General features: G+C 39.9%; 1 protein-coding gene across 1 annotated transcript in view; it reads right to left on the bottom strand.

Moving 5' to 3' along the window:
- Positions 1–27,810, bottom strand: part of TRPM2 (transient receptor potential cation channel subfamily M member 2) — a 52,121-nt gene that overhangs the window by 8,302 nt on the left and 16,009 nt on the right. Inside the window, exons 7-28 of the mRNA XM_081954276.1 lie at positions 27,104–27,284; positions 25,848–25,909; positions 24,135–24,335; positions 22,388–22,490; positions 19,912–20,033; positions 17,531–17,875; positions 16,218–16,355; positions 13,626–13,755; positions 12,609–12,754; positions 10,977–11,089; positions 9,361–9,574; positions 8,493–8,611; positions 7,721–7,853; positions 7,422–7,593; positions 6,502–6,685; positions 5,589–5,770; positions 4,693–4,825; positions 4,277–4,364; positions 3,633–3,720; positions 2,664–2,815; positions 869–945; positions 554–655 (exon numbers count right to left, since the gene is read on the bottom strand). Of these exons, the coding sequence (XP_081810402.1) occupies positions 554–655; positions 869–945; positions 2,664–2,815; positions 3,633–3,720; positions 4,277–4,364; positions 4,693–4,825; positions 5,589–5,770; positions 6,502–6,685; positions 7,422–7,593; positions 7,721–7,853; positions 8,493–8,611; positions 9,361–9,574; positions 10,977–11,089; positions 12,609–12,754; positions 13,626–13,755; positions 16,218–16,355; positions 17,531–17,875; positions 19,912–20,033; positions 22,388–22,490; positions 24,135–24,335; positions 25,848–25,909; positions 27,104–27,284 (3,185 nt within the window). The remainder of the gene's footprint in view (positions 1–553; positions 656–868; positions 946–2,663; positions 2,816–3,632; positions 3,721–4,276; positions 4,365–4,692; positions 4,826–5,588; positions 5,771–6,501; positions 6,686–7,421; positions 7,594–7,720; positions 7,854–8,492; positions 8,612–9,360; positions 9,575–10,976; positions 11,090–12,608; positions 12,755–13,625; positions 13,756–16,217; positions 16,356–17,530; positions 17,876–19,911; positions 20,034–22,387; positions 22,491–24,134; positions 24,336–25,847; positions 25,910–27,103; positions 27,285–27,810) is intronic.

The following is a 27,810-nucleotide window of genomic DNA, read 5'->3' as shown; positions in this document are numbered from 1 at the left end:
GGCTTGAGTCCTGAACAGAAAAGGTGATCACATGCTTCAATGTTGGTGGAGGAGAAGAGAAGGCAAAGGAAGGGCTGAAGAAGGGCTTGCAGGGATTTTTATAATCTGTTCGGCCCCACCTATCTGTTTCCTGTTCCTGTGTAAGAAATGTATTCTGATTGGCTGTCAGACTCACATGGGCCCATGCAAGGGCAACCCTCTAGGCTGAGTTTTGAATCCAGGTTTGATTTGAGTTCAGATGCCATGTGGTCAGTTGAGTAAAGGCTTATATTATCATGCCTTCATTCCCATCCCCCTGGAGCTGAAGGGGAGAACTCTTTATTATGTAAAGTGGACTAGCTTGGCCTTCTTAATGGCCCATTGACAAAGTGAGGATGGGCAGGAAGCTGCAGGATTTACTTAGTTTTTAAAATGTGTTTCTCCCTTTTTCACATCCAGGAAAATATAATATTCTGCCTTATCAATATTTCCTAAGATATCTCATTTTTCTGGGAGAGGGCTGGGTGATAACCTCCTACAGTAACCAAGATTCCCTCTGTGTTATCAGACTCACAGTGGCAGGCCATCCTTGACAGTGTAAGTGCCATGGAAACTCTGCCTGTTGATATCTCCATCCAGACTGTTGAAGTTTATTCTTGAAAGGTTCTCCAAATTGCTGGAAGAGAGGAGCAAAACTTTTATCTTTTTAGCATCTTTGGCCAGTAAAACGCAACTTTTCAACTAAAAGACCTGAATGTAACAAAAAAATAATCAGTAGAATATTTGTGATAGAAGCAAACAGGAGCAGCAGCTCCATACAAAAAACTAGACAATAGCCAGGTATAGTCAGAGGAAGCTAGTGGTAGGAAGGAGCTATAAGAGCACTTACTCTCTCAGGAACTTCGGTGTAAAATCCCCTTGTGTTTCAGAACTATAGAAGGGCGGGTTATAGATATCGAACTCTGTCTGCCAGGGGGGAAAAAGGCTACTTTAGACTTCAGAGTTTTGCATAGTAACATCTACTCTCATTTCAAGTACAAGGTATTTTGGAGAATTCCAAAGTGAAAACTGAAATTGTTTCTGAATTTCCTTAGGCCTAGCAGACCAGGTACCATATGATACCATATTTTCCCCCTATTGTTGTAGTGTTCTGCTTTGTTGTTCTTGTGTTTTTGTAAGATGAAAATGTGCATACTTATAATAAACAAATATGGTTGCTCAGGCATGAGCAATAGTTATATGTATATGCATGAGACAAGGAAACAAAACAAAAGGAAGCAAAATCTACATAAGGCAACACCATTTGCTACACATTTCAATATCTTTTTTTAGCCTTGCTTCCGAATACTATATGTCCATATAGTATTCATATATTGCGTGTGTTCTTTAAGCTTCTCAACTTGCATCTTTCTCTTTTAAAGAATCTCATTAACTCCTTCTGAACTTCCCATTCTTCACACTGTAGCCTGCTGCAATTCAATCCTTAATCATTTTTGCTATAGGATCAAGTTACCTCTATATATTTTTCTACTTGCCTTTCACTTTTCTATTCAAGTCCTATTAATTCTTGACCCAATCTCTTTTTTTAATCACACCCACCTCTAAAGCATTCCGTTCCTAATTCGTTCAATTAATTTTATATTTTTCCTAACATATTCAACTTTCAATTCCATATAACAAAGTGTGGGGAGAGGCACACTCTTTACACAGACTTTTTTACTTCTTTCAGCAAGCATTATTTCCTCACTGTAAGCAGATACTACGCATTCTTTTTCTATCAGCATTTGCACTCCTTACAATGTCTCCATCTATAAACTGAGTTCAGAGCTAAAGCCTTTAAAATAGGGTGATCAGATCCTACTAAATACCACTAAATTTATTCCATTCTATAGGTATTTAGTTTATAGTTTTCCAGAATTCTCAGAATGGTAGACTGGTGAATTTGTATAGAATTCTTGTTATAGTATAGGACAGTGATGGCGAACCTTTTTTGGCTCGCGTGCCACAAGTGGGGGGAGCGCAGGGGGGTCGAGTGCGGGCGTGCCGCACCCATAATGCAACGCGCTACCCCCCCCGAGTGCGCATGCGCGCACAACGCCCCCCCCTATTTTTACATGTTTTTTATGCCCTCCCCAGGCTCCAGGGGCTTTATAGGAGCCTGGGGAGGGCGAAAAGAGCCTCCCCCGACCCCCCCGGAGGCCCTCCGGAGGCTTCAGGGACTGTCCGGAGGCTTCCCTGAAGCCTTCGGAGCGCTTAAAACCACCCTCCGAGCAAACCGGAAGTCACTTCCGGTTTGCTCGGAGGGTGGTTTTAAGCGTTCTGAAGGCTTCAGGGACGGTCCCTGAAGCCTCCAGGGGGGGAGGCTCTTTTTGCCCCCCCAGGCTGCTATAAAGCCTCTGGAGCCTGGGGAAGGCGAAAAATAGCTTTTAAAAAGATGAACTCAGCTGGCCAGCGCACGCATGCGCACTGGCCAGCTGACAGGGCAGCGCCTCGCGTGCCCTGACAAATGGCTCTGCGTGCCACTTGTGGCACGCGTTCCATAGGTTCGCCATCACGGGTATAGGAGATCCGCAGCACAGAATTTGGATTTGTTTGGTAAGCAGATAATTTAAATAAACACTACTGATATGCTTGATCCATTTGACATTTATCAAAATAACAGAACCAGCTCTTAAGATTCCTACCTCCCATGGCACCTTCTCATCTGGCACAGGAAAACGAATGGCAGTAGACTTGGGATACAAGAGGTTCCTAGAACTCACATGAGACAGGGTGAATACATATTCTGAGACTTCCTTTGCCTGCTGCTCCTTTGTTTCAGCAGCCCTGCTAGGGACTAAAAAACCCCACAGTACTCTATCATTGCATCATCAATCAATCCAACATTTTTCTGCATTTCCATAATTTTGCAATAGATTCTATTTGCACTTGAGAAGCATTAATGATGTACACTAGGGGTCCCCAACTCCCAGTCCATGGTCCAGTGTTAGGTGCAGCCCATTCGGAATCGGGCATGGTAGTGGTGGGCAAGTGCACACATGTGCGGGCATGTGAAGCTGTATTTGTGAAAGCGACAAAAAAAAACCTAAAGTCACCCAATGAGCTTCACAGTTGAGTGAAGACTTGAACCTGAAATTTCCCTCATTGCAATCCAGTACCTTAATTATATCAGACAATTTCTCAGGCAAAGGTGACTCAGCAGTGCAGTAAGGATCAACATGGCACAGTGAATATTTATTGCGGGAAGTAATATAGCAAATGAGGGATCTGCTATCTTTAAGAAAAATTCTGCCCATGAAGCCACTATAGTTGAGGTATATGGCCATTATTACATAATGTGAATCAGTGAAGAAAATCAACTTCTTCAAATGAGGCCAAATGAGCAGGACAAAATATAACTTGGAATAGTGAGAATTCTTTGTTTACTTCTTGTGATACACTTTATATTCAAGTTCCAGCAAGTAAAAAAAAATACACACCGCAGTTCCATTATAAAGCATATGTGTGCATTATTGGGTTTTTTAAAAAATATAAAGTGGAAAAGAAAGATTAAGGTCCCATTTATGAAATGAAAAGTAATACATATGTGCATACCAAAATACAAATCTAATGCAAAATGGTTCTCAGAAGTATGTGCTTGCAGTGAAACATACCTAAAACAGGAACATCTTCCTCTGTACCAAACCCACTGTTAGACAGTGATTGAACAATCCATTGTAATGCCTTTGCAAACTGGAATGTCTAGGGAAGAAGCAATTCATTGCATGTGTTAATTACTCTATTCATTAAAAAGTGACTTTTGAGAAATAAGGTTGGAAATGCATCTAGTAACCAAGAAAGAACTCTAAAGTGTTTATAGTGTTGGTTTGTGTGATAATCTTTTTACAACAGGCTGTTAAAAATTGGTTATCCATATTGAAATATGTGCCTGCTTGTATAATGTAACTTATTATATAGCTTAATCAACAACTTACCATATTTCCTGACACCGGGAATTTAATGACTAAAAAAAGCTTCACTAGAATATGGGGATTCTCAGAGATGCCTTTACTTCCGAAAGCATACTGTGTTATCTTTTAAATACTATAGTAATGGCTGACATGATGCAGCCTTATATGCTTTTCAGTTCTCTGAGAGAGCTGACTTATGTCCAGACAGGGCCCATGCTTTGCATAAGTTTTCAATATTCTTCAGCCAGTGGTGTATTTTTACTACCGGTTTGGGCAAACAACCCACTACTGTCTCTAGCTAGGCTAAGCTAAAAGAGCTGGGAAAAAGCTTCAGAGGTCAGCCTTACCTGTTCTTCCAAGTGCAACAACCTTTGTTCCAATAGCTTCATCATTTTCCCCTGATCAAGGTCCAGCATTTCTGTTAGTTTATCCACTCTGAAAAAAAAGATTAGTATTTCAAGCAAGAAGAGTGATTATACCCTCAAACACGAGGTTTTGTGACATAATAAAGTGACTTGTATTCAAATAGTTAGGATGCTCTTCCACTACTAAACATATGCACACCTTTTCCTACTAATTTATATTCTGAATCCTAATAGGAACACTAGGGAAAAATGGGTTTGGAGTAATCAGGCGACCTAAAATAAGGTATGCATTAGGAGGGTTATTCAAACCTTTCACATTCTTCTGAATTATATTTCACAATCTTGATCATGAGCTGACCTGATGTTATTACTATTTAAATTGAAATGACAGTCTTCACCTGTCTGTGATGTGTTGGATCTTCTGTTCAGGAGTGTGCTTTTGTTGAGAATGTTGGAGTTGCAAATAATTTTCCTTCAGGTACATCTCCCAGGACAATAAAGCTGCCTCTTCATTCTTCTCAAATTTCTTTTCTGCAGGCCAAATCAAATATAATACATAGAGCTCTTGTCTTAGAAAATTGAGAGTTACAGCACAGATGGACAATCATGTACAAATGGGATAGGACTCACATCATGACAGTGTGGCACTTGTTTTGCTGCTTGGATGAAATTAGATTTCATTAGATTAAATTATGTTAGATCCTGTGGAGGCCACTGCTCAGTAATGGCCCAACTCAATCATTGGTAAGAATGGATTTAAGAAACAAAGAATTGCTGGTGGAATAGCAATTTTAGTTAAAGTTTTTTTCTACCTATCAAAATCAACCTTTATTGATTTACTCCTTTTTATAAAAGTTATAAAAAAATCTAAAAGTTCATTATGAAAATAAAAAGTGAAAATTTGCTTGAATATTAAATATTAATGTTCATGTTCATACTTAGTAAATTGGAGAACTTTGATTCTGTTGTATGAATGACTGATAACCTCCATTTCTGCTGAGAACAACAACAACAACAACAACAACAAAAAGTACAGTGACAAAAAAAAGCCCATACAATTTTATAAACAGAGGTACCAATGACTTAAGTCAGAATGCTGGTATGCTTCGAGACCTCTAATTGATCCAAAAAGCTCTGATGGGTTTTTTTCTAATGCTCCCTATTCTAAAAATCACCTCCTTCCATTCACCTTTATCCTTTGTTTCCATTGTTAATGAATTACAAGTTGTCATAAAGTGTTGACAGGCAGAAGCTGAACAATGTTACAGCCTGGCTCAAAATATCAGGGCCTTACTGAGCTGCTTGTGCCGCGTGGTTGGCTTCTGAAGAAACACACACTTGACAAATATCTGCAGGTGGTTTAGGAGGATAAAAGGTGGCGGAGCTGGTGGCCTGCTGTTATACTCTTCAATCAGGTCATGACGCTGAAATTTCCAGATCTGGTCAGTGTGCTCCTGCACTTGCTGGAATGTGTAACTAGGAAGAAGAAAAGCACACGTATTACTGAGTTTCATCTTCCAAGTAACTCATGAAAACTCAGAGCATAATAGTACTCTCCCGTGTATCCCACTAAGGGTCAGTACAGAAACATCATCTCTATTTACGGAAGTGGAAGAATGGATATTATAGAACTGTTTATTACTACCTTTATTAAAGCTGCCTCTCTTTATCTGCCTCTGAGCCAGGTATTTTTGGTTCGCTTTCTGTTCTATAAATCTGTAGAGATTCTGAGTCATTCAGGTCATGGTTATCCCAAAGGTGCTTTTTCCAGAAGGCAACTGGACTTTCTTGTTTTTTCTTTTGAAGGCGTTTCGCTTCTCATCCAAGAAGCTTCTTCAGCTCTGGCAGGATAGTGGGGAATGGAAGGATTTATACTCCTTGCAGACAGCTGGTCATTTGCATCCTTTTAGAGTGTCGTTGAAGCATTTGGAGGTTTATCTGTGTCCTCGGGGTCACCAGAATAATGCTCCTGGTTCCGGGAGTCTTGCAATTCCCCCTCCCGAAAACCTATCCGAACCCCACACCAAAAGGTGTTCATCCCCAATTGTATGGCTAAAAGTCTATTCTATCCTGTCTGTTTCTGTTCTATACTGGCTTATAGTTGTTATAACCAATGGGAGGGGCAGACATGTTCATGCTCTTTTCTTGTGAGCCTCAGGGCACTTTATGATGAGCAGCCAATCCAGAATCCAGAACGTGGAACTTACTTGAACATAGCAATGAGGAGATTGAGGAGGAGAATGTTGGTGAAGAGTAGGTAGAGGCAAAGCAAAATTACTGTCAGCCACTCTGGAAAAATGGGCTTCTTGTTGGCTTCACTGCTCTCTGGACATTTGGGCTTGTATGGATCAGTCCCATTTGGGCTGCACTGATCAAAGTTGAAATTCACTCCTGTTAGAAAACATAGGAAAGCCAACAAGCACTGGGTATTACACCAATTTGACAAAGGTCATCTAATTCCCTGATGCACGATAAGTAACATACTGTATTGCCATACAAACAACAGACATCCATCATTATAAAGGCTTTAAAAATATTTTTTAATAGAAAGGCTTGGGATGAATGACTCAACCCTCTATGATCTGATTTTTAAAAGGTAGGAGACATGATTCAGATGTGCACACACAATGAACAGCTGTTAAGATGTGCTGCTATTGGAATGCTGCCAGGGATGGGTCACTTATCTGAGGACCTTGTGGTTATTTGGCTTGCTATTTATAGCCAAAGTCTAACATATGAGCCCTGGAACACAGCAATGTAATTATTTTGGGATTAAGGAAGAGAGTATCATGAGGCACATACTTCATATGTTATTTAAGCAGACCAGAACTGGATTAAAAGAGAGGGTTTCATTTGGTTAAACCTCTCTCATATAAAGCCGAGCTAAATGGCATTGCTTCTATTTGTGCTGCAGCTTTATCTGGTATGGCATCATCTTTCACAATTATCTATCCAGTCAGCCATTTATTCATAGTTTTATTGATTTTTGCACACTATGAAATTTGTACAAACACTTCTCAGAGACAGTCATTGGTGGGATGTTTAGTGATGAATAGTTTGTCATTATCACAGTCGAACAAACTGAACCTTGGTCGTCCAGAGTATAAAATAATTCTCTACTCCATACCATCAACATAGGAGGGGATCTGTCCAAATAATGTCAAATACGAATGGTAAAAAACACCTCGGAAGATCCAGTCTACCCGTTTCTCGTTGTGGATTAGGATAGCTTGTTTCGCTACTCCAAAGGATACAATCCAAACAGCCAAAAGGAAGAGGAAAAAGAAGATATCCTTCATCTGTAAACCCACCAAACAAAGCAGAAAGAATGTCTTTGGTTCAGGCATCTTCATCAAAAAAAAAGTGAATTATGAAAAATTACTTTTAAGTTTCCATGGTATCTTATCAATAGAAACTACACCTTACCATTCTCTTCACTATAATAATCTTGGGTCCAAGAGTTTTACTGATTGTGAATATGTGCAATAGACGCAGGCAGAAAATAATGAAAGCTAAAGATAGTACAATTCTTCCAGGGTATAAAGTTGCTGGGAACCATCTTAGCGCAAAGGATAGAAACAAAAATACATATATTAATTGTATTACCAATGTAACATTGGGGCGACGTTCCCAAAGATCCCTGGTCTTAATTATAAGGACATCTTTGTTGCCAAAGATTGCAGAATGAAGCAATATTTTTCTTAAGGTAAACAATCATTCACACAAAGAAGATTATGCATACATTCCCTCTACAGCAATATTTCATGGCATGCTTAGCATATTAACCAAAATATGAAAAAGACTCAGAGAAATCATGGATTAACAGGATAGTAAATCTCTTATAAGAAAAGACTAACCAGAAAGGCTATATATGCAGGACAATTCTCTGTCCAACTGGTCAAAGAGCTAACAAAGGGGAATTGCATATAAATGAAACGTCCTCATATATAGAGTTAAAAGGAAAGGATTTGAATTCTAAGGCATATATTGAGAGAATGTGATATAAACTTAAGTCTGAACTTAGAGCATTTGCAGCAAAAGAAACTGGGTGAAAATTATTTGCATTTTGATTACTTTTTCTTTTATACATTATATCAGGTAGATTTTTAAAATATAGTAATTAGCATAATGAAACAATCCTCCCACCTTCCACCAAATTTTTCTTTGAAAAATAGGATAACCATACACAGGGACTTACCTACAGACCAATCCAACTATAAAGATCAGAATAGCACATGCATCCAGTTTATTCCAGAAATCACTGAAATATAAAGAAGCCATTTTGACCAAGCCAAACCCATCAGGATCACAAAAAAGCTAAAGAAAGAAAGAAAGAAAGAAAAAGAGAGGGGGGGAGGGAGGGGGGGAGGGAGGAAGGGAGGGGGGGAGGGAGGGAGGGAAAGGATTTACCATGGGTTGGTTCAGACATTGTGATCCCTACAGCATATTGAAAAGAAAATAAGCTTGAGTGCTCCCTCTTTTCCCATGTCATGCACTCGTCTAAAAAAGATTTCTGAAGTTGTTAAATCACAGTTTTTATTACACTAAAACTAGCCCATGGGTTAATCTGGTTTTGAATTAGGATATTGAATGCATTGTCTTTAAACGGTTAGGTAGTTTTTTCCCCTCATTTACAGAGAAAACTTTCCTACCATATAGAACAACCAATAACATTTCAAATGACATATACAGGTTGCCTTTCCTTAAGATCTCAGAGTAGATAGATACAAATACTATATATGCCATGCTTCCATGTATAGTCATTTCACACAAGTTCTCTATTTTTACATAGTGCACGTCCTCTGAGGTATTTTCAATTATATTGAGCACTATCAAGCACAACATTACTGGTTTCAACCTTACTGGGAATTGTCAGATATGGTTAGCCGTATCTTATTCTACAGAGTTCATAGTCTCTACTGGGAATCCATTGTGTAACATCTGGCTACCTGCATCTGACAGTTCCCAATAAGGATGGAAATAGTAATGCAATGTCTCCTAGTGGGCAATGACAAGTAACAGTCTGAAGCTAAAGAGCAATGTTGTATTGATTTGTGCAACAATACCTGACGGGCCTCTTCACATACTAAGGAGAAAAGCCAGAAATAGATGACATATTCTGGCCAGGATGGAGTTGACTGGAAATCTGTCATCAACACAAAAGCAAATAGGCAGAGAAAACTGAAGTAGGAAAGGATGTTGAGGTGGAAGATGACCACAGGAGCAGTGAAGAAAGCTCGGAAGCAGTTTAAACCAGTAGTTGGCTGGTTCCTCTTTTTTCTGTGAATGGAAAGAATGGCAGATTGGCCTGGCTATACTTACAGCAAAAAGTCATTTTTGCATACCTCTTCCGCTTCTCACTATGTCTACTGTATGGTTATGACTGAAATACCACATAGGCAGTCTTACTCTTTGTCAATGATCTTGACACAGCCCCTCACTGTCAAGATTCACCTTGGATAATTGCTGACAATGCTTATATCCAGCTTAAAAAATTGTGCCAACTTTAGAATAGCAAGAATACCCCATACGTTATGCATACTTAAAAAGCATTTGTTAACATGGGAACTACATCTAGACATAGCAAAAATATAGGTAAATGCTTTTGTTGACTAATGAACTGTATTTGATTCTGTGTTTTATTAGTTTCAAGTTGGGACATAAATCTGTACATTGCTGGATCATTTTACTAGAAAATAGGAAATGGTCATCCATTTGTTCTCTATATATAGATTTCAACAATTTAGAAAATGAAGAGGCTGACTTCTTTTATGAAAGACACACGCTGTAGAAAAACATAACTAAAGCTGCTTCACACATGTTACTAATATGGCTGCAGAGGGGAAAATAACACTAATAGCTAAGATGTGTTTTACTCTAGTACAGATCTGGGCATTTTACAGCCCCTGGGCAGCATCTGGCCCTTTGGCTGTCCCTGTCCAGCTTGGTCAAATGGATATTAGAAATCAAATGTTAATAAGTGGGTGGGAGAAGAAGCGAAGTCCAATTTGGCTCTGTGCAGTCACTGTGTGGTCCTTCAGTCAACTGGTGGCCATGAGAGGGCGTGGAGAGAAAGTGCTTCGTTGCATCCATGTAGGTCTCATCTCTTGACTGGAGCAGCCTAAGGAGGCAGTGGAGGCAGTCAATGCATGAGGGAACCTGGGCTCATCCACCCACCGCTGTCTCGGTCAACGTGTAACCTTGCAGGCGAGTGGGCAAAGCACAGCCAGGAACTATTGGCTAGTCCTCCACAACAGACCCAGTTCCTATCCATGTAGGTCTCATCTCTTGACTGGAGCAGCCTAAGGAGGCAGTGGAGGCAGTCAATGCATGAGGGAACCTGGGCTCATCCACCCACCGCTGTCTCGGTCAACGTGTAACCTTGCAGGCGAGTGGGCAAAGCACAGCCAGGAACTATTGGCTAGTCCTCCACAACAGACCCAGTTCCTATCATTGAGAAAATTACCCCTGATCTGGTATAAAGGTGATAAATGTAAATATTAGATAGCATACAAGTTAATCATCTTTTTAGAGAAGAGTAGGGTAATTAGTCGATTGCCACATCTGAATTTTGCTCTAGTGGTATTTTTATCTTGCGTCGTGGGGAGGTGAGATGAAGTTACAAAGTCCTATAAATCTCCCTGTACTGCCATAAAACAGTACGGTCAAGTTCTACAAGTACCTGAAAGTTATGAGGCCTGTATAAAGCAGAGGGAAGAACAGCATACATAGGATGACCTGACATATCCCATTATCGACACTCAGCTTTCCCCACCAAACTCTGGTTAGGAAGCCCTGAAAAGAGAAGTGACATTTTCAGAGTTAGATATCCTGGATATGGAAATCGGTTTGCCGAGAAGAATGAGACTGAACTCACCAAGGAACTGAAGCCAAAAAGGATGAGGCTGAGTAATGGATAGCTAATTGTGCAATACACATTGGTTGTGTTCTGGCAGGACAGAGGAGGTCACCATGTGTGTAACCAAGCATGATACAAAATGCTGAGCTGAGATATAAGCAAGGAATCTCCCCAAACCGCAACAGAACTAGAAAAATACAATCCAGGCATGATGGGCTACTAAGTGATAGCTTGACTCCATGTTTCTGACTAGAAACATATGCTTCCAAAATAGCATTGTTGTCTCTTTTAAAAGTTGTATTTCAGTTTTAAGAGTTTTTTTCCCCCTCAGAATTTTTCTTGGATGTCTTTTTTAAAGTGCTACTACTTAGAAATGTGGTTGATTGTGTCAAAAATGTAACCTAGGTCTGTTTGGTGTGAAATTAGTCATGCTATCATCTGAATATAGAAATACTGCTTATGAAACAGTGATGCCGTTATATAATATTCCCCTTCAACTTCAATTGCCTGCTCAACAATTCTATATCATTCTTTGTTCTCCAATGCTATCTCACTGGTATAGAGTTTATGTACGGTAGTGCAAAGCACGGAACATCTTGCACCATGATGCTACAGAAGCAAATAACATAGGCACTTATGCAGTTGTGGAAATAAAACACCAGTATTATATTTAAGATATTCATTTAAGATATTCTTGACGGTTTAGCCACAGTAAGGTGTTTGTGTGTGTGTCTATATAAATACATAGACAAATATATAGTGCTGCCATCTAGGAGAGGTAGATCCTCCAAGCACAGTGTTTCTCAACCTGGAAGATAGGTTGAATTCAACTTCCAGAATTCCCCAGCAAGCTTCCTGTGAATTTTGGAAGTTAAAGTTCACTTCCATTGTCCAGGTTGAAAAACACTACAGGAGTAACAGAGGAAGGCAATCAAATTGAAAAAGAAATAGTGGGTGATATTTGTTCAGCAATGCAATAATTCCTTAGTAAAAGTTATATATACAGAGACTACATATTGTGCAACTTACAATAAATAAGGCTGGTAAGAGCTACTTAGATCCACGTTTTAAAAAATTATTCAATAGGAATCTGACTTTTTATTTATTTTCTTTTAAAATCCATTATTCTACACTCTGGTATAATAGAGAAAAAGTTTTGACCTTCTGGGTAACCTATTTTCAAAAGAGTACAATCATATCCTCCCACAGTCTTCCTAAGCATAAATATTCTCACTTTTTTCCACCTTTTTTATATTATGTAGCTTGTAGTCCTCTGATGATTCTTGCTTCTTTTTTTTAAAGCTACTTCAATTCATCTGAATTCTTCTCAATGTGTGGTACCCAGTATTTAATATAACAGTTGAGATAGGATCTGATCCACATTAAATACAATGGCTTGTTTCCCTTGATTTGGAATAAAAACAAAAGTACTGTGTATAAGAAAGTAAGTCACACCTGAACACCTCCATGAGAAACAAACTTCATGTTTTTGCCTTCCAGAGCTAACTGAAGGCATGTGGTCTTTCCCCAGGCATCAGAGATCCGGATCAGGAGATTTTGGGCTCTTTCTTCATCCTTCCGACAACATTCTGTGAAGACACCTAGAAAAAAAAGCAAGGTGAGAAATAGTTCATTTTTGCCCCAATTTTTTCTATGGAGAGCAGAGACATTTTAGCTTCAAAAGCCTATAAGGTAACTTATATTGAAAGATAACAAAGTTCCCTGTGCCTACGTAACTAATTTTTATAGATAAGGCTAAGAGAAATAGAAAGGTAAGAGTTGTATTTTGTTGGCAATCTCATCATGAAAGATAATTTCATGAACTTTATTCTAGAAATTAAAGGACATCCGTAATTTATGTCAGTAACATTTATTTTTCTTCACCACAAGTATCATTATTAAAAACAATACTATATTTTAAAAAAAAATAACTTCAGGATAAGCCTTATTAGCCTATCTGATAACCCAGACAATATTACTGTAGTCCTTGGTGTTCTCTCAGTTTGGCTGTTTTTTGCAGGCCTCTCATTGCCCAACTAGGTAATATCATCAGTAAGGAGAAAGGAGTGGGATTTGCTCTCAGTTTATATTCTAGATGTTTGCCCTGTCAGTGTTGGGAGTGGTCTTGGTGGTTTCATCCTTGATTAGGCTGTTATTTACTGTTTGGTTGTTTACCTTAGTTGATCGTTCCTTCTTTGGGTATTGTTTACTGCTTGAAGTTTTGGAAAGCAAAATAGGGAAATACTATGATATTAGTTCAGTACGGAAATACTCTATGGCAATTGTCCTATCTGGAATCAAAGCAGCTGCTGTTCACATTAATGGAGCTGGAGTAGCACTGATTATAGTTCTTTGCTTGAAGCTGAAAGAGTTGTGTATGAATAGCTGTCCGAAATAAAACTGTAAGGAACTGAATAAAGCCTGGTTGAACAATGTAATAACAATACCTCAACAAAACCAGCCTAGACTCACCTACAGCTCGATGCTCATACTTCTCTGCCAGGGTTAGCATTTCCTCACTACTGTCAGTGTCGTTTTCCTCCTTAGATAATTCCTTCAGCATATTGCTGCAGGCCAATGCTGCTGCAATACAATCTCGGCTCTGAAGCAATAGGACAAGTTAGCACAAAAACAATATTTCCGGCTCCGTAGATTGCATTAATTTTTTTTTCCCAAAAAATTTTATTGGTTTTTTAAAACATTTATAAGGAAAAGGGTAAGTGGAATGGTATACAAATTTTGGCAGTTGCAAGTATGGCAGACGCCCCCTCCCTCCAAACTCATAAGATACATCTATGTATAAAACATTAATATAAAATCGTATAAAATCAGCAATTAATTCTATAAAAAATTTTCAATCAACTTATATGTTATGATAATATAATCTAGATATAATTTCATTATTACTTTCGGTCTGTTTATAACAATGTGATTTTCTTATTCATTTTTGTGATCTGAGCTTTCTTGGTGTTGCCCCTTCTCCTCCCGCTGGCAGAGCTCCGGCCCCTCCCGTGTCCTGTGTGACCGTTGAAGAGTCTTCTGTTTTTTCTAGGTTTGCTTTATTTTTTTCCATAAAGGCCTGAGCCTCTATGGGTGTATTGATTCTGATTCTTGTCTCCTCCCAGAATATCAGCATCCCTTCAGGCATCAACCATCTAAACCACACCCCTTTCTGGTATAATTTATTCACCAATTGCGAATAATTTTTCCTTTTCTCCCTAATTTTTTGGGGGATCTGCTTCAAGATGGTTATCTCCCTGTCGTGATATGTCAATGCTTGCCCCCTTTGTACACCCAGAATTATGTCTCTTGTGGATTTCCTAAGAAATTTAATATGGACCTCCCTGGGTACATTGTGTGTTCTGGCATATGCTGAGTTCACTCTATAGACCAGGTCTATCTCCCATTCCATCTGTTGTTTGTCTTTGTGTATAAATTCAGCTAGAATATTAGTCATGATGTCCCTTATGTTTTCCCCATCTGCTTCTATAACATTTTGAAATCTAAGATAAAAGGACATTCTCTCAAATTCTGTTTTCATTTGTTGGATATCAAGCTCTTTGTTACCCTTCTGCAAAGCTTCTACCCCCCCCCTCGCCTCCGCCACCCCACCCTCCACAAGGTCCAGTCTCTGTGAGTTCTTATGAATTTGGACTTGATTCTCTTTAATTTCGTCCTTCATTTCCTTTAATTGTTTCTTAATTTCTTCCTGGCCCTGTATGAGTTGCTGAAGCATTTGTTGCAAGTCCATCTCTGTACTCTTAGGTTGCATCAGTTCTGTAATCTTTGACTGTGTGGCAGGACTGGATGTTGCAGATATCGGTGCAGAGGTAGCAAAGCCAGATTTTCCAGGTGGTGGTCTTTTTGGAGACATAGTTTATGAAGCAGAGAGATCAGTCAGAGTAGAGACTGGACAACTGAAGAAGTAGAGCAGGGAGATGAGTTCAGGAGGCAGAAGATCCAAGCAGCTGGGAGTTTCTTTAGTCAGTCTAGCAATAGAGAAGAAATTTTCTCTCCAGAGAGTTCAAGAAATAACAATCCACAAGAGATTCTTCTAGGTGACACGGAGACAAAGACCGGAAGCCTGAATTTTAAAGGTGGAGTCAGGTTTCAGAGTTCATAAAGACAACGGAAGTGTGCCATCTTGCCCTGCCAGCTTTCGGCACAGAGGCATATCAAAATTTTAAAAGTTCAGGAAATTCTCAGTTCACCCATAAGTTCTGGAACTAAGTCCAATGAAAGTCACTTTTACAGGGGTGAGGCATCATTAGTTGGCTCTCCCCCCTCCTCCTTCCCCTGGGGGCGAAAGCAAAATCTTCTCAAGCCGCTTATCCAAGGGGGGGGGAAACTCCCCCTCCCTCTAGCCGCACCTCCAGCAAGAATCCGAAAGATTAACTTTTTAAAAACGCTGAAAGTTCCATCAATTCAATAGAGAGGGAATGAAGAAAGGAAGCCTCTCACCATACCGCCGCTGCTTCCTTCAGAAGTGCGTTGTCCGATCGGCATGGAGTGAGACGCATGCGCGCCCTCCAAAACTGCTCCCCGGTGCCTAGAGCGAAGCGGAGAAGCCCCCACCAGCCGCCGCCGATGCCAGGGCCCTCCGCGAGCCGCTCCCTCGGCAGGACGCCTCTCTGGGGCGTCCTGTGCCCCCCCAGAAGCCCACCGGGAGAGCGGGAGCGGGCAAAGGCTTGCCCGTCGCCGTAGCCGCCAGAACCGGAAGTCTCTAGATTGCGTTAATTTTGACAGTCTGTTTGGGAAGAAAGAATGCACATTCCCAGATTGCAGGGAATCGTGCTATCGTCGACCTCAATGCTCTATATCCTGGCTATGACCCATTTCCCCTGAAATGGTAAATCTGTGTCTAAACTAAAACTCTTCTAATTGCTAGTTACATTTATGTACCGATGAATCTCTCTTAATCACCGATGCTGAAAAAGAACTTTCAATGGAAACATTTACAAAGCTACATTTACCACACCTAATCTACATTTTCAGCTTCATCACAAAGACAGAAGAGTTGGATTCAGCCCTGTGTAGAGATGGTTTGAAAGTAGAAAAATTTACCTGAGCCCAAATTATATCAGCCAACTCCTTGCGGTTTTGAACAATTGCCCATATAAGTAAATCTCGCACAGGATCCATGCTGAATGGTGCCTGAGCAGCAGAACGCTTATAGAATGCTTGAAGATGTACCCCTTGCACCTATGGGAAATGAAATACCATCTATTTAAGGAAATAGCATCTGCTTGCACCTACAGGAAGAAAATAGCATCCTCAGAAAGACAATCCGTGTCAGGTAACAGAGCAAAAGACCTACATAAAAAAAGCACTCATAATAATAAAAGGGCAGGACTGAGGCAGCAGCCCAGGAAAAAAAGAAATGTGTCCCAAAACAGCATGGTTAATTTAGCACAGGGGTGTCAAACTCAATTTCATTGAGGACCACATGAGGGCAAGGGGATCGGGCAGGCGTGGCTGACTAGATGGGTGTGGCCAATTGGATGGGTGTGGCCAGCTTGACACCACTCCCCAAACTCTCACATTTAAAAAAAAATACTATTTTTCGTGTGCTATAAAACAGGAGGAAAAATGTGAATCTATTCTCACCATTTAGCACAGGGGTGTCAAACTCAATTTCATTGAGGACCACATGAGAGCAAGGGGGCCGGGCAGGAGTGGCTGACTGGATGGGTGTGGCCAATTGGATAGGTGTGGTCATCTTGACACCACTCCCCAAACTCTCACATTTAAAAAAAATACTATTTTTCGTGTGCTATAAAACAGGAGGAAAAATGTGAATCTATTCTCACCATGCCTAAGTCTTCCAAGGTTGTTTCACAGAGATCAGAAAGTTATAATAAAGGGGTTTTAGCACAAGGCCTTTTATGCTTTCAGTCTTGGAATAAATCAGGGAGTAGATGGAGTACAGACAATGGAAGTGAATACAGCAAATGAAACCTGAATAGGCCAAATGAATACAGCAAGTGTTGCAGAATGCTCCAGCAGTTAGACTACTCAATTCCATTCTCCTTTCGTTCACTTTTTCTTTTCTTTTTTCTCATGAGTTCCCATTTTATGGTAATTTAGTAGAAATGCAGACACTCCTCACTTTTGCTTAGGGATTTCTCATTATTTTTACACTTTTCTATTTCTTTTCGTTGACTATTTTTTCACACTTTAGCCTGTCTCGCTTTCCTTTGCTTCTTTCACTCTCTATTGGCTTCTGTTTGTTTTTATGTTCTCTCTAAAACTTTTAATAAAATGTATTAAGAAAATGGAAGCAGAGGGGTAGAGGAATGAACTGCTCTACAGTTCTGTGTTGAAATCCAAGAGCCATGGAAGGTTTAAGGGATTGCTAGCATAAAAACGCATGGTACCTTGTTCTGGGGCACAGGAATGGGGAGATGATGTTTCTCAGTGTTCTTTAGCTTTGGATACAGCTGTTGTGTGAACTCTCCCAGCAGTTCTCTCAGCACCTGGGATACATGATGCAACTGCATCCTTGGCATTTTGGAAATGGCGATACGCTCCTTCTCTTCCAGCAACACCTTCTGCAGCTTCCCGTAGAAGACACTGGAGGTTGCCATGTTTTCATAGAGGTAAAGTAAAGTATCCCAGGTAACAAATTCCTTCAGCTGTATACCTTGCTCGAAAAACAGCTTCACAAACTCTGGCTTGTTTGCTATGAGGGCAGCTGCCATCATTGGATGTAGATCAAAAGGCTGTTAAGCCAGGAAAACAACCAGAATGAGACAATGTCAACACAAGTAAAACTGCTCTCCCTGTGATAGGGAGAAAAGGGAAAGGAATAAAAAGAGAAGTGCAAAGGAAGGGAGGAAGCATGCATGACTCAGGTCAGCATCTGATAATGGCAGATATAAGTCATTCCCTGCAGCAGAGAAAGCAAAAAGAAAAAAAAGATAAGAGGATGGAATTGGCCACCCAATATTCAGCTATTCTCATTACCATTTAGCCCACATTTACTTCTCATCCACATGCATTCATATACAAGCTGTACTGGTGCTGACAGAGCATAGTATTTTTGTCTACAGCAAAAATACTCTCTTAAAAGTCTTTTGTTTGATGTACAAACATAAAGGCCAGGACAACATCTAAGGACAATGTCTATAACATCAGCAACTGTGTCCTATTTCAAGAAGCAACTAATTATAGACAATTACACAGTGTATATTACACAAGTACTAAATGTGCATTACGTTAGTACTAAGACTGGAAAAGAAATGTTCGGTAAATAACTTGGTAAATCGGTGATATAAGGGGATTGTATCTATAAATGATGCTAAACTATGGCTGATTTTCCTATGGCTTGTTTAAAAAATTGTAATCAGAGTCTTGCCAATGAGCCAACTGACTTTAGTTTGCTACATCACTTTCTGGTTTGTTTCTTCCTCAAAGTATCTAGAAGAGGGGGGGGGGAGAATTAACCAAAATTGTGGGTTCAGATAGAACTTACCATGATATTATAAATCAGAATTCATTGACCAGAAGCAAGCCATAATTTCAAATTAGCCTTATTTCTTGCGATGGATTCCCTCTCATCAAACAAATAGCTTAATATTACCGTATTTTTCAGAGCCATTTTTGCACCCCCCAGCAGCACTCTATAAGCCTCCATAAGGCTATGCATGCAATTTGTTTGACACAAAATGGGCCCGTTTTTGCAAAAATGGGCTGTTTTTTGCTTGTTTTTGTCCCCCCACCCCCGCAGGAGCACTCTGCAAGCCCCAAGGCTATTCATGCCTCTCTTTTTAAAAAAAAAACGGGCCCATTTTCACAAAAAACGGGCCATTTTTGGGAGGTGTGCAGAGTGCAAAAACTTTTTTTTCCTTTCAGAAAGCTCTTTAGTTAGAGTGATTGATGAGAATTAGATTGATCAAGTGCTTTGCCAGCAGAAACAAGTCTTAGGTGCTGCAGATTGTCAGTGATTTCCTTCTCCAGCACATGGATAAATACACCTGGAAACATCTACCTACCTACCTACTGTCTCTCTCTTCCTACCTACCTACTATATTTCTCTCTTGCTGCCTCCCTCCCTCCCTCTATCTACCTACCTACCTACCTACTCTCTCTCTCCCTACCTATATACTGTATTTCTCTCTTTCTCTCTCTCCCTCTATCTACCTACCTACCTATCTACCCTCTCTCTCTCCCTTCCTCTATCTACCTACCTACTCTCTCTCTGTCCTTACCTATCTACTGTATTTCTCTCTTTTTCTCTCTCCTTCTATCTACCTAACTACCTATCTACCCCCTCTCTCTCCCTACCTACCGTATTTCTCTCTCTCTATCCCTCTCCCTACCTACCTGCACTCTCTCCCTCTCCCTCCCTACCTACTGTATTTCTCTCTCTCTATTTCTCTCTCTCTCTATCCCTTTATCTACCTAGCTACCTAACTACTCTCCCTCTCTCCCTACTATATTTCTCTCTCTTTCACTCCCTCTCTATCCCTCTATCTACCTACCTACTTTTTAAAAAATTTGCCTCTTCAAAACCTTGGTGCGTCTTATATTCCGGTGCATCTTATACTCTGAAAAATACGGTATATATATATAAATTTGTACATCAGGACGATATACTGCAGATCATGTTCTGAGAGGCAAAGATGCACAGAATGATTGCAGTGCAAGGAAGGTCTCAATTGACAAGCTTGCTGTCAAACCTAATCTAATATCATCCTGTAATTACATAGGTAGCAGAGGACATGCTCACTATTAGCATGACCTGAAGTTTCCCCACCTTCCATTCATGATCTTCAGTGAAAATCTCACTCCTGGCAATATCCACTCTGTTCCATGCCACTGCAAGCTTCAGCTGGTAGTCCCAGTTTTCATGGCCAAAGTGATCATGGGACCGTGAGGCTACAACAGAAGGAAAAATCAAGAAAAGGTTTGGACTGCAGCACAGTGTTATTTACTGGATTATTGCCACACTCCAAAAACCAAGGCATGTTTTGATTCTTCCAAGCAGATTTCTTTTTGTTCCATTCCTATAGTCATATACTTGACAAATTAAACTACCATCCATGTACAGTAGTGTTCTGTCCCGTGATTCCAATGAATATGCAGACACAGGCTTGGCTGTCTGCCACGACTAATTACATAGATAAAGCCACCCCTTGGCTAGGAGCCTAGAAAGTTATCTTCAAGAACCCAAGATTAAACTCACAGAATGCTTTCTAAATGGTTCAGATAATGGACTGTTGTTTCTGCAAAGATTCCCCTCCCGTCGCTCTACTTATAAACTCTTTGGGAGGGGCCACACCCTTAGCCAGCTGACCTTACTTCCTTCTATGACGTCTTCTCCACAGCTGTTCCTTTCTCCTATCAATTCTACGCATACGCATATCAGGGACAACCTCCCTCTGTTCCTCCTTACTGCTCCCTGACTCAGATGCCACTTGGTGCCAACAGGCCTCTCTAGTTCCTGCTCTGACTCCAAACACCCTCCAGAGTCTTCCTTATCCTCCAGAACAGTCCCATAATGGTCTGAGCTGTCAGAGTCCACCAACAGCTCAGCCGGACACTGCTGGGCCACAACAAGTAGGGATGTCAAAATCAAGGCCCGGGTGCCCAAATCTGCCCTGTGGGGTGATTAGATCTGGCCCGCAGGGCTTCCCTGGAAACAGCAAAGGACTGGTCCACAGTGACTCTGCCAGCAAAAACAGAGCTCGGGAAGGGTTGCAGGAGGCCATCACAGCTGAAAACGGAACTCGGGAGCCTGTTTTCACCGGCAGAACACTTGGGCCACCACGGGCACCCCCAACACAAGTGATGTCGAGCTGGCCATGCCCATCCCAGCCCCTCAAAGTCAAACACAACCCTGATGCAGCCTTCAATGATATTGAGTTTGACACACCTGATATAAAGCATATATTCTGGGAACTATTGGGGAGGAGCTATCTTCACCTTATTTCTCTTACACAAACTGTCTGAGCTGAGTCTTGCTCCTCTGGAATGCACTCCCTCCCTCCTGGGAATGCAGACTACATTCCATCACTTCTATTTACATAATTCAAGAACCCAGCAGGAAACTTTAGGAAAATAGAAATATTTGTCTCGCAATGCAGATGTGCTCCAGGATCAGGATTCTCCTCCGGGCAATGGTTCTGGAAATGTATCTCATATGTACAATACCTAACACTGATTTCCACAAGTTTGTTCCAGGCAGAAAAAGAATTTCTACCATAAATGTATATCTAGTGCTGCTGCTAAGAAAGCATGTTTTCGTGCTAATGTATTTTTAATTATACATTTTGTACAATCAAATAAATGAGGATTTTACAATTTTGTTCTGAAAAAGTTGCTAATCAAGTCTCTATTAGCCATGAGAATAATGAGTAGGGATAGGCAACCTGGCATATTCTAATAACTAGGTTTCCAGATAATAGTCCAAACAACGTATTTGTAAAATCCCAGGCTGCCTATTACAGTTAACAATCTACCAAACAAATAAAACATTTAGGCATTTCTGCTAAATTGCCTTCTAGTTTTCTAGGTTTTATTATTCAACCTCTATTTGCAATGTCACCACTTCAGAGTGTGATATTGGGCAACAGTTTTACCACTGCTTATGGTAATAGGCAGGATTTTGGGCCATTTTATCCTGCTTCCGTAGAATTGAAAAAGAGCATTTAGGTCCAATAAGTCCAACTCTCTCTTCAAAATTTTTACCTGCGGGATCGCATCTCACCTCACACATCCCTGCGACCAATCCGCTCCCACAGGGAGGGACTCCTCCGAGTGCCGTCCACTAAGCAGTGTGAACGGGCGGCGCCCAGGAGCAGAGCCTTCTCTGTGATGGGCCCAACCCTCTGGAATGACCTCCCCCCCGATATTAGAACTACTACCGACCTCCGCTCCTTCCAACAGAAGCTTAAGACCCACCTGTTCCAATTAGCTGGCTTAACTGATTTATAGTCCCATTTTTAACCTCCTGGCAAACATCTTATTGGGTAGTTTTTAAGGGTAATTTTAATGTTTATTTGTATTTTAATTTAAATATTGTACAGTGCATATCCTACCTCCTCCGTTTACCTATTTGTATATTCAAGTATATCTATATTTTGTATTCATACTGTTTTAATATGACTGTACACAGCCCCGTGTCCTGTTTAGGAAAGGGTGCAGTTTATAAATTAAAGTTTATTATTATTATTATTATTATTAAAATGAGCCCCGGTTATGTAACTTAATTTAGTAATTGCTGCTTTCACCTTTGAGCATTGCTTGCAAAATGGCCACATCAATATCTTGCTGTCCATCCTTGCCTTCTCTGAAGATGGTCAGGAGCTGCTTGTTTCGTACAATATCCTGGATCTGAAAAGAAAACAATAATATACAATTCTAATAAACCGATCTGTCACAATTTTATTTCATGCAAGAATTAATTTTCAACTTTTTCACCTTTATACTTTCAAATAAGAATAATCATCCTTGTTTTTATTCTTAAACCCTGAAACTGATTCTCTGTTCTTCCTAACACATAATGAAAGCCCCTTTGGACTGAGGAAATAGGAATACTTTCATACTTGTTAATTCAAGTAGTGAAACACTTCATATACGTACATAAAAGTGAAAAAAGTCACAATTTCTGTTTATAGGAGACTAGTGTATCCTGAGCACACAAGGCTGACAGAAGACCAGTTACCTAAAGCTACCAATAAGTGTGTAGATAAGGTAAGAGCCCGACAAGCTGAGTTTATGGTCAAAATGCCATGCTGGTTACATTTATCTATTTGGTGCCAACTCAAGACATTTGCTGCCAACTTGAGCTGTGCCAACTTAAGATATTTGAATCAGAACACATATCTGGCTTCTGCCTCCCATGAAAGGAAGCCCATATTCCTGCAACAGTAATTGCCTGGAGTCTGCTCTGTTAGGAAACAATGGAAGAGGCTGAAGCAAAGCAGAGACTGACTCAGAAGAGGAAAACGCTATCCATTCTCTCTCGCTTTTTCCAGCACTCACTTTTCCATCTTTCTTTCTCCTAATACAACAGGCTACACTAAATGTAGAAACCTTATCTAAGAGCCACATCGATACAGGCTTCAATTACTGCTTTCTTCTATCCTACCTCCACAGTGCCACCACCTGAAAGGGCTCTTTTGTCAAATACATCAACTAGGATCAATGCTATTTCACTTCTGATCAAATACAGGCTTCTAATATAGTAAGCTTTCCCTCAGGAATCATGGAAAGGTAACAGCCATCTTGAAAGGGTCCATAAAGGGATGTGTGAGCGATGTATTCCCAATTTATATCCTCTATATCAGTGATGGCGAACCTATGGCATGCGTGCCACAGGTGGCACGCGGAGCCATTTGTCAGGGCACAAGAGGCGCTGCCCTGTCAGCTGGCCAGCGCGCATGTGCGCGCTGGCCAGCTGAATTCACCCTTTTTAAAGCCATTTTTGCCCTCCCCAGGCTGCAGAGGCTTTATAGGAGCCTGGTGAGGGCGAAAATAGCCTCCCCCTCCCCCCCAGAGGCCCTCCGGAGGCTTCATGAGCTTCCCTGACGCCTTCGGAGCGCTCAAAATGACCCTCCAAGCAAATTGGAAGTGACTTCCTGTTTGCTCAGAGGGTCGTTTTGAGTGCTCTGAAGGCTTCAGGAACCGTCTGGAGGCTTCCCTGATGCCTCTGGAGGGCGTCCGGGTGTGTGTGTGGAGGAGGCTGTTTTCGCCCTCCCCTATAAAGCCTCTGCAGCCTGGGGAGGGCGAAAAAAGCATGTAAAAATGGGGGGTCGTGCCTGTAGTGCGCACATGCGCACTGGGGGGTTGCGCATTGCATTATGGGTGCAGCACGCCCGCACACGACCCCCCCAGTGCTCCCCCCACTTATGGTACGCGAGCCAAAAAAGTTTCGCCATCGCTGTTCTATATCATGCAAATATCAATGTGGTTCATGAGTTCCTTATGACACAATGTCAACAAAATTTGAATAATGATTGGGATGGTCAAACTTACCTTTTTAGTCCATTCCACAATCTTGTTCTCTGTGAACAATTCATAGCTGTCCTTGAAACAAATACTCAATTTTTTCTGAATTAGGCAAATACTTATTTTATGACTGGGGAGATTAGACACTTGAGCAATGACATCGGCTACTCGACCAGACCCTTCCACAATCACACATGGTGTGCCATTGTTGATTGCATTATAGATTGTCTGCAGAAAAAAATAATTGGAGTAAGTCAGCATTTGAGGCCACGTAATTTCATATTGCCATTGAATTAAGTGGCAGTACCAATGTCAATATCCTTCTGGAGGACCTACAGATTTTGCTGTTTTCATTATCTGCAGCTTATTTGAATTAGTGAAAAAGAAAACTCTCCCAACCCACGTAGATTTCAGCTTTATATTTTTTATAAAGCTGCAACCACAAGCAAGCCAGTACACTATAGATTCATCAGAAATAAATTTTCAAGGTTAACTTAATCAATTAATTAATTGTATTGTTTGGACAACATTTTGATTACAGTTAAGTATCAATAATGGAGTGCTTGGTAATATTTATCAATTTTAGCAAAATATTGGGCCAAATACTCTATGATATTATGAATAGTTAGTTCAATGTGGACTAGAAGGCAATATAATTACTGTAAGTAGATACTATACATTCAGTAACTGGGTCAAAAAACTTATTTCAAGAATTATAATTAATTAGTTAACGGTTTCTCATCTAACTGGAAGGCGGTGATGATTGCAGCCTTATAATCTATTCTTGAACATTTTAAATTATTTGGATAAAGATTTGCAGATGAGTCAAACTGGGTGGAGTAGCTAGGAAACAAATAATGGTTGAAATGATTGTGTTGACTGTAATTTAGAAAAGGGCTGAAAATAGCAGCCCATAGAAATAGAAATTTAATGAAACAATTGCGAAGTTTTTCTACTAACTAATCAAAAAATCAAATGCATAAATATATATTTAGATAATAATACTTGTGAAAGAGTTCTGGCAATAGCAGTGTGGCTGCAAAAAGGGCAAATTCAACTTTCAAGTACTATAGTCAACATAAGAGGTTTCAAATTATGGAAAATAATAGTTAGCAAGTAATTCCTATGAGGAGAGCTTGAAGGAATGGGGCATGCTTAGCTTTGAAGAAAAGATAAGGGTTGAAATTTGATCATTTTCTTCAAATCCACAAAAGAATATTATATAAAAGACATTAAATTATAAGAAAGCACATTTTAATGTAATGTTATGTTAAAATTTACTCTCTCTAACAAAGTTGAACTAATATTAAAAAGAGATGGTGGGCATTCTTTGTTGGATATGTTCATATGGAGGCAAGGCAAAGACAACTGCCTAGAATATTTTAATTAGGATTTATATTCAGTTCGGGGTCATGGGGTTGAGTGGCTAAATGACCCTCCTTCTGCTCTATGATTCTATAATCACCAATATAAGCATGACTGGCTTGTCATTTTCCCCTTGTCTACAATGATTCCTCTTGTCTTTTTAGCTCATTGAGAACTCAACAGGATCTGAACTTGCTTTCATTTCTCTTGAGCAACTACCATAATTCAAAACCTTATACTACAACAAACTCCTAACTATCCTTCTCTTAGAATCTCCTCCCTGTGATATACTTTCTTAGGAACTAGCAAGAACTCCATACACCCCTATTGCCTTCATAACCACCCAGTTACCCTGACAGCCTAGAGAGTACTTACATCAAGAGTCCCAGGTCCACCCTCCAGCACTACACAAACAATAGGTATTTTAATGGCAACTCCTGTGGAAAAAGAAAATAAAAGGCTCAGTTAATTGTCCATGTATTTGGGTGTCCTCCTCCTATTCCGGTATTCATTTCAGCTGGATATTGCGATGCACACAGATATTGATCCAGATTGGCAGATATGAAACTAATTAGTGACAGGATTCTAAAAAAATAGATTAGAAAACAATAACACACTAGTTATTTTATAGCAATACCATAAAAATAAACCCACTCAGGTTACTGAGAGTTGTAGGTCTCTAGTCTGTCTCTAGTAGTCAGTCCCTTTATTTTTTTAGGAAAAAAATAGCATAAATAGTAGGTTAATGAACATTTAAAACAGAAACCCAACTTATTTTATAAAATTGACAAATTATTTATTATTGATCCTTATCTTTTCATCATTTAATTACGTTTCCGTATCTACAAAGTTCCTAATAATTTGGCATCAGAATTAGTGAGTCTTCTCAGATTGTGAAACTTAATGGAAGAAATTACATATTACAAGAGACACAGTATGAAGATATTATAATTTACATCTCCAACAGCAGTACAGATAGTTCTTGACTTACAATCATTCACTTATTGACCAAAGTTCCAGCAGCAGTGAAAAATTTCATTTGCAACCAGTTTTTACACTTACGATTGTGACAGCATCCTTACAGTCACATAATCAAATGTTGCGAAGTTGGCAACCAGCATATATTTACGACAGTTGCAGCATCCTATGTCATGAGATACTCATTTGCAACCATCCAAACCAGCTTTCAACAAGCAAAGTGGGGAAGCCAGATGGGGGAAGCCAGATCATTTAATAACCATGTGATTCACTTAACAACTGCAATGGTTCTCTTAACAATCATACCATAAGAAGTTCTAACAACTACCTTGATTAGCAATTAAATTCTGGTCTCAGTTGTGGTAATAAGTCAAGGACTGTCTGTACTCTCCTAATTATACCCCCTTATAACATTCCCAACTTGATATCTTGCAGGTGTGTTGAATTTTATTTGATAAAGAAATTTAGTTATTCATCCTAGGATTCTAGATTTTTTGAGTACATACTGTAAATTTCTTATTTGAAATCAGCAAGATTTAAGTGGAGAATTCATCGGAGTTGATCCAGATGCCGTGATCAGCAATAGAGTCTATGCAAAAATATTTTAATGTTCTTGGTGTATAACATTTTTACCAGCAACAAGCTGCCATTACCTTCTTTCACCTTGGTTTGCTCTGAAATGTATTTCTCAAGTTTGGTCCTCAAAGGGATCTCCACCCCATATTTCCCATGTGTCCCATCATCCACCAGAATGAAATGTGAATGATTGTTGTCCAGGCAAGAAAGGCTTCCTTGAGTTTCCTCATCCAAAATATATTCTGCAGGGAAGCTACCCTAAAAATAAACAGGTTGGAAAAAATACCATACAAATTTATATATTTATTTAGCAGATTTATAACCCATCTTCCAGCAGTAAAAAGCGAGGTTATACCATTCCCACCTCCTACTTTTCCCCACAATCACCCTGTTTTTCTTTACTGAGAATTAATGGCTGATCTAAAGATAGCCAGAAAGTATCAATGGCTGATGACAACCTGACATCAAGGTTTTCCTGATGCCAACCTAACACTTTACTTGCCACACCAGCTGTCTCTCTTATCTGGAGTTCTAAATTTGCTTGAGTTAGAATTTCCATGCACAAATTTTCATTCAAATAACTCAGAAAAGCAAAACCTTGTTCCTTATTTATTTATATAAGCCATATCTTGCACTTTACACAAATTCTGTGCAGCTTAATTAGAATAAAATCTGAGATTTTTTAAAGTATAACTCTAACTCGGAATCATAAATATAAATCAAATATTTAAAACATAATGATTGCAAGGGAATTAAAAGTTGACTGGAAACTGTAATTATTTAG

Source organism: Natrix helvetica, assembly GCF_964273705.1.
Source record: "Natrix helvetica genome assembly, chromosome: 5".
In the NCBI taxonomy this organism is placed as follows: Eukaryota; Metazoa; Chordata; class Lepidosauria; order Squamata; family Natricidae; genus Natrix; species Natrix helvetica.
The sequence above is the reverse complement of the archived record's forward strand: the minus strand, read 5'-3'. Positions and strand labels throughout refer to the sequence as shown.